The sequence below is a fragment of the Mugil cephalus genome, chromosome 22 (genome assembly GCF_022458985.1).
Source record: "Mugil cephalus isolate CIBA_MC_2020 chromosome 22, CIBA_Mcephalus_1.1, whole genome shotgun sequence".
NCBI lineage: Eukaryota > Metazoa > Chordata > Actinopteri > Mugiliformes > Mugilidae > Mugil > Mugil cephalus.
The window spans coordinates 18429408-18439839 of record NC_061791.1 but is presented as its reverse complement, the minus strand read 5'-3'; the positions used below and the strand labels follow the sequence as shown (position 1 = coordinate 18439839).

At 42.7% G+C, this 10432-nt stretch overlaps 2 protein-coding genes across 2 annotated transcripts; one reads left to right on the top strand and one right to left on the bottom strand.

Moving 5' to 3' along the window:
- Positions 1-678: 678 nt before the first annotated feature.
- LOC125000158 (E3 ubiquitin-protein ligase TRIM21-like) lies at positions 679-3141 on the top strand. The gene is made up of 2 exons (XM_047575552.1): positions 679-789; positions 946-3141. The coding sequence occupies exon 2, from the start codon at positions 953-955 to the stop codon at positions 2357-2359; it is 1407 nt and encodes a 468-aa protein (XP_047431508.1). The 5' UTR covers positions 679-789; positions 946-952; the 3' UTR covers positions 2360-3141.
- Positions 3142-3666: 525 nt separating this feature from the next.
- On the bottom strand, positions 3667-10432 carry LOC125000375 (SIN3-HDAC complex-associated factor-like). Its single transcript, XM_047575902.1, has 6 exons — positions 9748-10432; positions 7418-7545; positions 7047-7146; positions 6792-6906; positions 6418-6568; positions 3667-6237 (listed from the first exon to the last, which is right to left on the bottom strand). The coding sequence occupies exons 2-6, from the start codon at positions 7543-7545 to the stop codon at positions 5913-5915; spliced, it is 819 nt and encodes a 272-aa protein (XP_047431858.1). The 5' UTR covers positions 9748-10432; the 3' UTR covers positions 3667-5912.

Genomic DNA, 10432 nt, shown 5'->3' with positions numbered 1-10432 from the left:
CCTCTCCATTTGTTAAATTGTCTTAAAAGGGTAAGTAAAAGACTGACTTGGTGATCATATTATTTAAATGGTGAGTGTCTGTCTGTGGTTCTTGTATGTCAATAGGCCTTAATAGGTCCTTACTGCTAAAGGGAGAATGAATGGTGAAAAGGTTTTTACTGTATGGCAACATGCAAAATCACATGCTCTCTAGTTTACTGTACAAATATTTTTAAAGGTTTAAATTTAGAGTATGCAATAATATAAATCCAGTGGTTTATTATTATTATATGCGTTTTTTTTTTTTTTTTTTTTTTTTTTTTTTTTTTTTTTTTGTGGTAGCCATCATGTCAGGCAACAGGCAGCTGCTATAAACAGAAAGAGCTACAGGAGACCTACAATACCAAACAGGAAAAGTCTGTGACTTTCTGGTCCCCGCTGACATCTCCAGTGACATCCCCAGAGGACATTAATCGAACGTCACACAGCTCCCTCTAGAGGCACTGACAGCACATAATTAGCAATCTTCCTTTTTTCTCTGTCTCTCTCTCTCTTTTTCCTGTCTTCCTTCATTTCTCCCACTCCTCAAATCTAAACAATAGAAGTATCACAATTTAAGGGTCTCTCTGTAACCCTGCTGGAACAAGGAGGAGTTAAAGTTGTGTGGTAAAAGGTGGAGCTTAGCGAGAAATGTGACATGATCACATTCCTGATGTAGCTGACGGTAAACGCTGCAGTCAAGTCACAAGAAAGGTTTCTCTGAGAGGAAAAAATAAGCCAGTTATTATCAAGGTTTGCTGGGGATTGCTGGTGAGTACTGTGTAGAATATTTACCGTGTTTAGGCAAGCTGAGTGAACTGTAATTAGGACGTCTCTATGGTTTTGTGTTGACATTTCACATACAAAGACTCTGAACTGTCAGAATATAACTCAGGTTATTGCCAATATATTTGCTTCAATATCTAGATGTGAGATGGCTGAAGCTAGCAGTCAACTCTCTGAAGACCAGTGTCTTTGTCCAATCTGTCTGGAAGTGTTTGTGGATCCCGTCACCTTACCATGTGGACACAACTTCTGCAAGAAGTGCCTGACACAAGACTGGGATGTTACTGGACTATGCCAGTGCCCTGCGTGTAAACATGTGTTTGACAGAAGACCTGAACTGCGGGTGGTATCTGAGACGGAAGATCAGTGCAGGGTATCACCTCAGAAAGAACTGGACGAAAAACTATGTGAGAAGCATGATAGACCTCTGGAGATGTTCTCTGACACTGACCCGTACTATATGTGTCACCTGTGTACAGGGACAGATCACAAGACACATAGCTCCTGCTCTCTGAAAAAACAGAAAAACTATGCTACAATTCAGAAAATGATCCAGGAGAGGCGATTTAAGATTGAGGAGATCAAAGAGTCAGTGAAGCTCAGCCAGGAAGACGCAGAAATAGAGGCGGCAGCCAGTGTGCAGGTGTTCACTGCTCTGGTCCAGTCTGTAGAGAGAGGTCTGGCTCAGCTCATTGACACCATTGTAGAGAAGCAGAAAGCAACAGAGAGACAGGCTGAAGGCTTCATCAAAGAGCTGGAAGAGGAAATCTCTGAGCTGATGAAGAGAAGCTCTGAGGTGGAGCAGCTGTCACACAATGAAGATCATCTCCACTTCCTCCAGAGCTACTCATCATCACTGAACACTGCTCCACCCACCAAAGACTGGACCGAGGTCAGAGTTCACTCATCGTATGAGGGGACAGTGAGGAGAGCTGTGGCTCAGCTGAAGGAGACCATCAATAAAGAGGTGAAGAAGCTGACTGAAGATGAAGTGAAGAGGGTCCAGCAGTTTGCAGTAGATGTGACTCTTGATCCTGATACAGCGCATGCAGCTCTCATCCTGTCTGAGGACAGGAAACAGGTCAGCTGTGGTGATGTTAAAAAGTGCAGGCCAGACAATCCAAAAAGGTTCTCCTCTAGTCCTTGTGTCTTAGGAAAACAGAGTTTCTCTTCAGGCAGATTTTACTATGAAGTTGAGGTTAAAGGTAAAACTAAATGGGATTTAGGCGTGGCCAGCGAGTCAATCAACAGGAAGGGTCCAATAGCAGCTAGTCCCCTGGCAGGTCTTTGGATTATATGGCTGAAGAAGGGAAATGAGTACAAAGCTCTAGATGAGCCAAGCATCGTTCTGACTCTGAAGTCCCAGCCTCAGAAGGTGGGGGTGTTTGTGGACTATGAGGAGGGTCTGGTCTCATTTTATGACGTAGATGCAGCAGCTCTCATCTACTCCTTTACTGGCTGTAATTTTTCTGAGAAACTCTACCCCATCTTTGGTCCAGGTCTTGGTGATGGTCAGACCAACTCTGCCCCTCTAGTCATCTGTCCTCTCATCTGATTACACTGGATTAAAAATGATTATTAGGAGGATGATTGGCGAAAAAGTAAATTAATAAAAATAAAGAACCTGAAGATTGTTTCCCGTTCTCTTGTGGTTGTAGTTAAAAAATGGAGGAGTTAAGGTGGGGCTTAGAATAGGAAACACATGGGTCTAATGGCTATCCGTAACAACCACCCGTGCTAAAGCTGATCTGCCATAGCTACTCACATGTAATTTTATGTTAGTTCAGCCCCACAGTCTGCTACTGGCCAAAAAGAAAAGGTCTAGACTTTGGTTGTGCTTGACCTAGACCGTGGACGTAAAGACTGGAGGTGAACGGAGTGAAGGGACGCAGCAGTCTAAATTGAGATGACATCTCCAAGCAGATGCATGTTTTTCAAGTTTGACTTCACAGATGTAAGATAAGCCTTTATGATAAGATCATCCTTTAATTGATCCCAAAGGGGCTGACTGAGATTGTGGCAGAACCCGAATGGTTAAACCTGAATAATTTTCTGTATGTTGTTAGACTGTTATGTCAAAGTCTGAATTAGACTAAATGAAAATTTCAATGAAAATTGCCTCATATCTGTATGTGCTATTTCTACAGAGTTAATGAAATGAATAAATAATACTAACTTCCAATGAATCCAGCGTCCAGTTTAAATATCTAATCAAATAAATGAAAGATATGTTGGTGTTATGGTATAACGATATATATATATAATAATAAAGATATATGATGGTGTTATTCTCTATTGATGGGCCTAGTCACTGTTGTCAAATGATTGTCATTTAGATATTCTTCTCAACAGGGCCGAGTGGTTTCTGATCAGGGTTATGTATGTTGTACTCTCAGTAGTTTCCAGTTGATGTTCTGGGCATGTCTTGGTTATTTTATCCTGTCAGTGTTAAAGATATATCTTTTTGATATTTTGCATGTCTCTAACGTTGGATTTCCTTATGTCACATTTATTACTATCTTCTAAATATTTTACTATTACTATATCTTTTTGACCAAATTTGTAGTTATAGAGTTGGATTGAACCATCCATTAATTTGCTGCTATAGGCCAAGGCTGCTGGGGGACGATGAACCGAGGGCCTATCCTCTCATCTCTAACACAGAGCTCCGGTCCTCTAATTATCTAATTTCTTCTCCATTACTACTCATGAAATCATTGTCTCTCACAACGATTACATAATTAGCATCACTAAATTAACTACTTTCTGTTAAATTCTGCACATGTTCTTTTTCTCATTTACACTTTCAGAGTCTTGAACTCTGGAAGTCTCACACACTTTCAAGAATACGTCATTCCATTATCAGGTACGACAAGTGACATTTAATGAACAAGTAGAAATGACAGGCATGTAGAAAAATACAAACTTTGCTTGAACAAATAAACAGTAGTGGATCTCTGACTACTAAAATATCTTCTCTAGATTAAGTGCGGACAGGAGTACATCACATCGTCAACGTAAGTGACGAACAAAACACCCAAGTTGCACCTCTACCAAAATATTAGGGGTCCAGGGATACTAGATACATTAAGTACTGGGAGATAACTTAAGGACAGGTTCAAATAATCGTCCTGAAAAGTTCAGAGAGCAAGACATTTCAGTGTAGTGAAAATAAAACACTCAAATATCTAGCAGCCATGTGAACCAAAGCGTAAAGAGGACACTTCCATATATTAAATATAACATATCAATATTATTCATAATAATTATAATAAGGTTTAGTACTGCAACTCTGGTACTGTTCCATAGGTCACTGCTGTGGGTTTTGCTGAAGCTAACTTTGGTAAACCGTCTCTGGACATGAAGTCTTGTTACAGACACCTAAATTGAGCCCAGATAATTTATAAAACTACCTTGTGACACCAGTTAGTTTCAAAACATGCTGCTGTCAGAGGAAATGGTAATGTCCTTCATCTGAAATCTGACTGGACACTCACTGGAGCTTTAATTCTGTACTTATAATCAAAGCTCTGTGACATGATGCAAATGGAGGACATTAAATCTCTCATGTTCCTTTATATACAAAATATATATATTTAGAAGCTGTACAAGATCACACCAACGAGGCAAATTTAGCCAAAAACGTGTGACAGTCTCATGCAAAATACTCTTAGCGTTAAATATAAGATTCACTAACAGCCAAAGAACATTCCTTTAAAGATCCCAGACTAAAACTCAACTGTTAATCATAAACTGGCATATCATTGGAATAAGAGAAAGCTGCTGGAGAGAGGTCCCACTGTTTCATTCTGTGTCACAGCCTTCCTGAGGGTTGATTTAGCTTATAATGGTTTACTGCGTGTCTCTGAGCCTCCCTGAATATTCATTTGTGCTTCCTATATACAGTATGTGCACCATGAATCTGTCCACTGTAGCAATGACGCAAGGAATTTTCATTCATTCATTATTTACAGACTTCACAAATACACAAGTACTATGTACAACAAAGAAAGCTCACTTTCCTTTTATGGTAAGGATGCACTGCTCCACTATAGTACTTCAAAGGACCAGTATCAGCTTTAAAAAATACTCTTTACTGTTGATATTCAATTTCTGTGTGTTTTCAGTGTGTACAGGATTTCACATGATAACTTAGATTAGCAAAATTCTGAAGTGAAAAACTATAACTGAACTTTTTTTTTTTTGGTTTGAGGAGGTCCAAGAGTTCATAGTGGAAGGAAACATCATAGTAACTGTGTTTGCATAACCTCCTGTTAGACTAATACAGTACTCCATGTGTCTTGAGTAAACTGAACTTCATGTTCAGTAGGCAGGTCACTTGTAATGTGAATTTTAAACTAGTGTCAAAAGGTTGGTGACATTCAAACTTGTTGAAGCAATGCACTGTTCATCAGGCCCTGGGAATCTCTTCTGTAGGCTATGGTGAAAATAAAGATGGCCAACCATCTGAGAAAAAGCAAGGAAGCATTTAGAATTCAACTCCACTGAACAAAAATGGACAAAAGGTAAGACCTGGTCCATGTCCCTTAATGAGGCAGTGGTTGAACATGAACTGGGGTTTGCATTTTAATTCCTGTTTAAACTGAACCGTTTGAAAAAAAGAGATTTTCCTGTTGACAGTTGATGACGTGGAGTAATGTGTCCGGACATTCTGTCTCTAGCCACAGTAGCTACGTAGGAGCTCATCACTAGAAAAATGGAGATGTACAGTATATAAACCTGCTACATAGAAAGCCAGAAATCTTTTTTCAGAAAAAAAAAAGAAAAAAACACATCCCACATCTCGATAGGAAGAAGTTTGACAAACAGCTTTCTGAGTAAAGGAGAGGAAAGGCAAAGAGTGGATGTTCCACTATATGGCTCCGTCCTAACAGTAAAGGATGAATACCAGAGGTGTCCGTGTTTCCATGCAACCATAGTTGATCCAGCATTACAAACAGAACAACAAAAATATTTACAAAAAGAATCTCATGGCAAGCCAAGACACTGAGGACAGAACCCATCTGAATATCCAGCACAGCCATGTCTGACAGGACAGCAGGAGCAGGTCTGGACCATCTGTGTAGGGTTTTTCTGAGTCCTACACATCACTGTTGTACGATTTCTTTGTCCATCATTGGAGAATATACCAACCCTGTGCTGTCACCACTGTCCTCATCCTCCATCTCTTCCTCTTCTTCTTTCTGAATGGGGCCTGGAGAAATGCTGGACGCATTTTTCCCATGCACCCCCTCTTCTTCTTCTTCCTCTTCCTCCTCCTCTTCCTCTTCCTCCTGGTCCCCCAGCTCCCCATCTTGTTCCTGCGGCTGGTGCAGTTTAGGTTTCCTCTGACAGCAGGGCTTGTACAGGTGGGGGTCAATGATGACTTCTCCATAGCGTCCCTTGTACACTATGCCACAGCACACCTTCTGCCTGAAACAAGCACACTACTGTCAACCTCAGAGACCGCAATACCACAGCAGCGTTACTGGAAAGTTTACTTGCACACAGTATGTGTCTATTGACATTTATTTTTAAGGTAACACAACAACTAGTTCCTTCTGTGTGTTAGACTCATTGTTGGAGTATGTGGCCCTCAATGTCATGTTTTACCTTTTCCAGTACGTGAGGTCCAGGAAAGAGAAGGCTGGTGACGGTGCGGCTCCAGGAGAGAGCTCCGTGTCTGAGCCCTCATCTGACTGGTTGCTATAGCTGGGAGACTGGGCGGGCGAGGCACTGGAGGTGGTGCTGTGGGCGTCTGAGTCTGGGGGAGACACACGTAATGCTTTTTATGACCTCGCAACACTGAGAGCAGACAAATGTCCTCTGACAACCACATATCTTTTCTCTCTCATTATTAACTATTATCTATTACTATGAGCCCTAATATTTATTTACAGACCCTTCTGAGATAGACACTCACACTGTGGCAGTAGTATAAGTAAACTAATAACACTTGCTCCAGTGACAACTGAATTTGCTCTTACTGTTTGTCTTCAGTTCACTCTTCACCCGACTAAACTGGCTCGGTCGCACCTTCTTCTTTATCTTCTTTGTCCTCAGTGTGGCCTTCATGCTCGATCCGGCTTTTGCATCAACAACCTGAACCCACACAAGAGACAGAAAAGAATATTTAGCTAAATCACGTCATCAAAATCATTCCCGATTATAAAATGCTGTTTTATAAACATGTGTTTAGCATGAGCACATGGCCAACTGAAATGGTGCATTAGTCTCCTTACATGATTCCAGTTCTTCTTGGATCCCACAGGAAGTTTTTTCCATCTCTTGACCAGGAGGACACAGGCATTACAGATGTCCCCGCAACGCACCTCACCTAACCTGCAGAGAGTCAGATCACATGTGCATCCCTGGATCAAAAAACTGTTCTACATGCCTTGTACCCGACAAATGAGGTAACAAAAACTGTGCATATAGTATGTGTGTGTTTTTTTGTTTTTTTTTATTATATGGACATCCTCAAAGTGTAAGTCACACGGAACCTCAGAAGTTTATGTTTCATGAGCTGTTGGTCACACCTGCTGATAAAACACACAATCTAAGCTTCATGCCATCATGATTTCTGCATGGCCCGCGTGCGCTGCAGACTCACCCGAAGCAGCTCTTGAAGTCGCTCTCGTAGCGTTTGCTGTCGGTGAAGCGGGAGCTGGAAGACTTGGCTCTGCAGATGCAGCAGCCATCGATGCTGCGGTACATCTTCGGCTTGTGGAAGCCAAACATCTGTGGCAACGCAGGTCAAGAAACATACAAGCTGTTAAACAATGAGGATGCTGCAGTGCAGAACGTCCTCAGAATATAAAATCTGCTGGAAAGGTGCCACTTTAACGCACGTTTAGGTTTCTGCAAGTTTAACCATCTTAGCACAAACTCTTATGTGATGTCTTATGTAATATGAGCAAATTTTGTAATTTAAGAGAGATTTTGGAGTAGTTCTTCACACTTTTCACTATTAATGAAGGTTGAAATTACCATTACTATTCATATCTTTTAGACCTAACTGATAATCCCACGCTCAAAGATACGGAATTACTATCAGGATAAATGAAAATCCACTTATGAATTTCTCAAGTATTGCTCTATAGATAAACACAGAACTCGTTAAATCAAACAGATGTCACCAGGAGAATGTAGTTCCGTGAACCATGATTCTATGTTATGTCTGAATGTACAGCATTGCTCTTCAAGCCATCCTGTAGTTCAGCATAGCGTCATAAACACCGTTTGCTAAGATTGATTTACCGAGAATAAAACCCGGGTCCCTGTGCGTAATACGCGCATTTACGTAAGCCCGGAGAGGAGGAGACAGAGGGGAGGGAGGGGGGAGAGATAAACCTGGTTATCACAGCATCACTGGAAGAAGGAACAGCGTGGCCTGGCTGTCGCTTATGCAACAGTGGTGCTGATGCAACAAGAGGCCACATCTGGCCAAGGCGTCCAGTCGAGCTGGAACTTGATGCACAACCTTAAGCGCTATACATTCACACCCCTCTTACTGTGGTTGGAAGGAGTAACAGAAAACGACCCACAAAAATATTCCAACTGAAACTAGGAATTATGTTTGTTAGTTCAGCTGCAATCGGCATGCCAGATAAAATTGAACTGTTTTAGGTTTTCTAACATTTCTAACGTGACGCGGCGCCGTGCGGTGACGCTGGCAGCGGTTGTGTAATCCTGTCCTGACCGAAGCGTGGCACATGGCAGGAGGAGGATGGAAGCAGGAGGAGGCACGCTGCTGGCTGATGCGATGCGATGCGATGCTACCTGCTGCAGAGTGCGACGCAAAGCCGCAGCTGCACTAGAAAGTGCAGATAGTACACCACAACAAACGATCGTTGAGTGTATACATCCATCGTCGCCTCCGAGAGATGTTAAACTATCCACCTGCATTTGGAATCCAATGCCGTTTACAAGGGGACCGCCTATTCGCAGATCACAACCTGGTGGAAGCTCTCCGCCGCGTGCTGTTACCATCGGACACCGACTTTAAATCTCACCCTTACTTTTAAAACGCCCCCAAAAAGACCTTCCGATGTCAGAGGTCAACGTGTTTGTCCGCTCTTGGCCACTTTGCTTATTTGTTTAACAAATTGCAATGGAGGAAGCGGGAAGCGTCGCCTGTACAACGAGGTGCGCGCTGGGAATAATCGTCAGACTGGCTTCGGTGCATGGAATTGGGGAATTTTGCATGGAAACGCACAACCGGTTTAGTAGCAGTGCTAGTGTTCGGCAGGCAGAACGCGCGGTACCGCGATAATGGGTGCAGCGGACGTCTGCGAACAACACCAGCAACGCAATAAAAAAAAAAAAAAAATCACATTTTCTTTGAAGCGCCGCCACCGAGCGGTGCGACTGAGTCGACTTTTTTTTGCGCCTGTACAGGACTTCATTTGCAATTCCTGGGTTTACATTACAAATGTAGTCGAGGGGGGCCGGACACTGACGCAGGCAACACACCCACCACCACCGCTGTGGAGGATGGGAGGCATTGAGAGGCTCGTCCTCTTCGACGGAGCGACGTGTGCGTACCAGTTACACATTGAAACTAAATAAAGTTAACAAGCCGCCGACGGACTGCTGGCTAAAGTTGAAACAGCGTCTCTACTAGCCGACAAACAATCGGAGAAGGAGAGCGTCACCAAGCCGACGGAACAGTGAGCGTGGAGCATGCTCAACAAAACAGAGGGAAAGCAAGCACGCAAAATCACTACCGCGGTGATAACTGCTGCCACAACTTTAGTGGTGTAATGACAGAGCTGTGTATAAGGTCAACAGCAAAGTTTACTGAACTGTCTTGTTCGTTGTTTCGAGCAACGTCGGTGAAACGAGGAGCTCCATCCTCCGATAAGTTTACTGCACGCCGACACGCGCCGAGGTGCCTGAAAACCTACTGAAAGCCCTCGTTCGGTAAGAAAACACACTTACCTTGCTTCAAAGTGAAAAGCCGAGGGACTCACACTTGTTCCATAGGCGTCCAGAAAGGTCTTTTTTTTTAGAGGACGAAGAAGTGTCTCTCATGTAACGTGTTACAACGTCGATGCGGACCCGAAGCTCTAATGTTACCCGCCGAGGAGTCAAGACACGGGATTAACAAGAGGCGCTTCCGCTTGGATGTTTCAAATTAAAAGCTCTCCCCACCAGAACGCCTTTTGTTCTTGTTTTCATTTAATTAGATAGATTATTGTGGAAAGCCGACAATTCAACTTCTCCTCGTGTGACGCCTATCTCTAAGTAGCTTGACGCTGACAGTGTGGCTGTAGTAGAGACGTTCACGCCTGCGCCATTTTCTGATTTTATTCAATCGGCCGGGATTTGCATACAACCGTGACGTCTCTCTGCGTGGCGCGTAGCAATATCCATATAAGGAAGGGGATTTACGCGGGAAACGGGTTATAGCCAGTTGCCATGGAGCTGTTGATGGAGACGGAAGCTGCAAGGAGGAGACTCTGCACTGAGAAAATGTATTCAAAATTGTATGAAATATTTGAACATCAATTTTATTTTCGGATTATTATATTTATATAGATATATATAAATACATATAAATAGTATAGACCAGTCACAAGGTAATACTTTACGGGAAAAAGTTTTCAGACACCCTATGCATTTG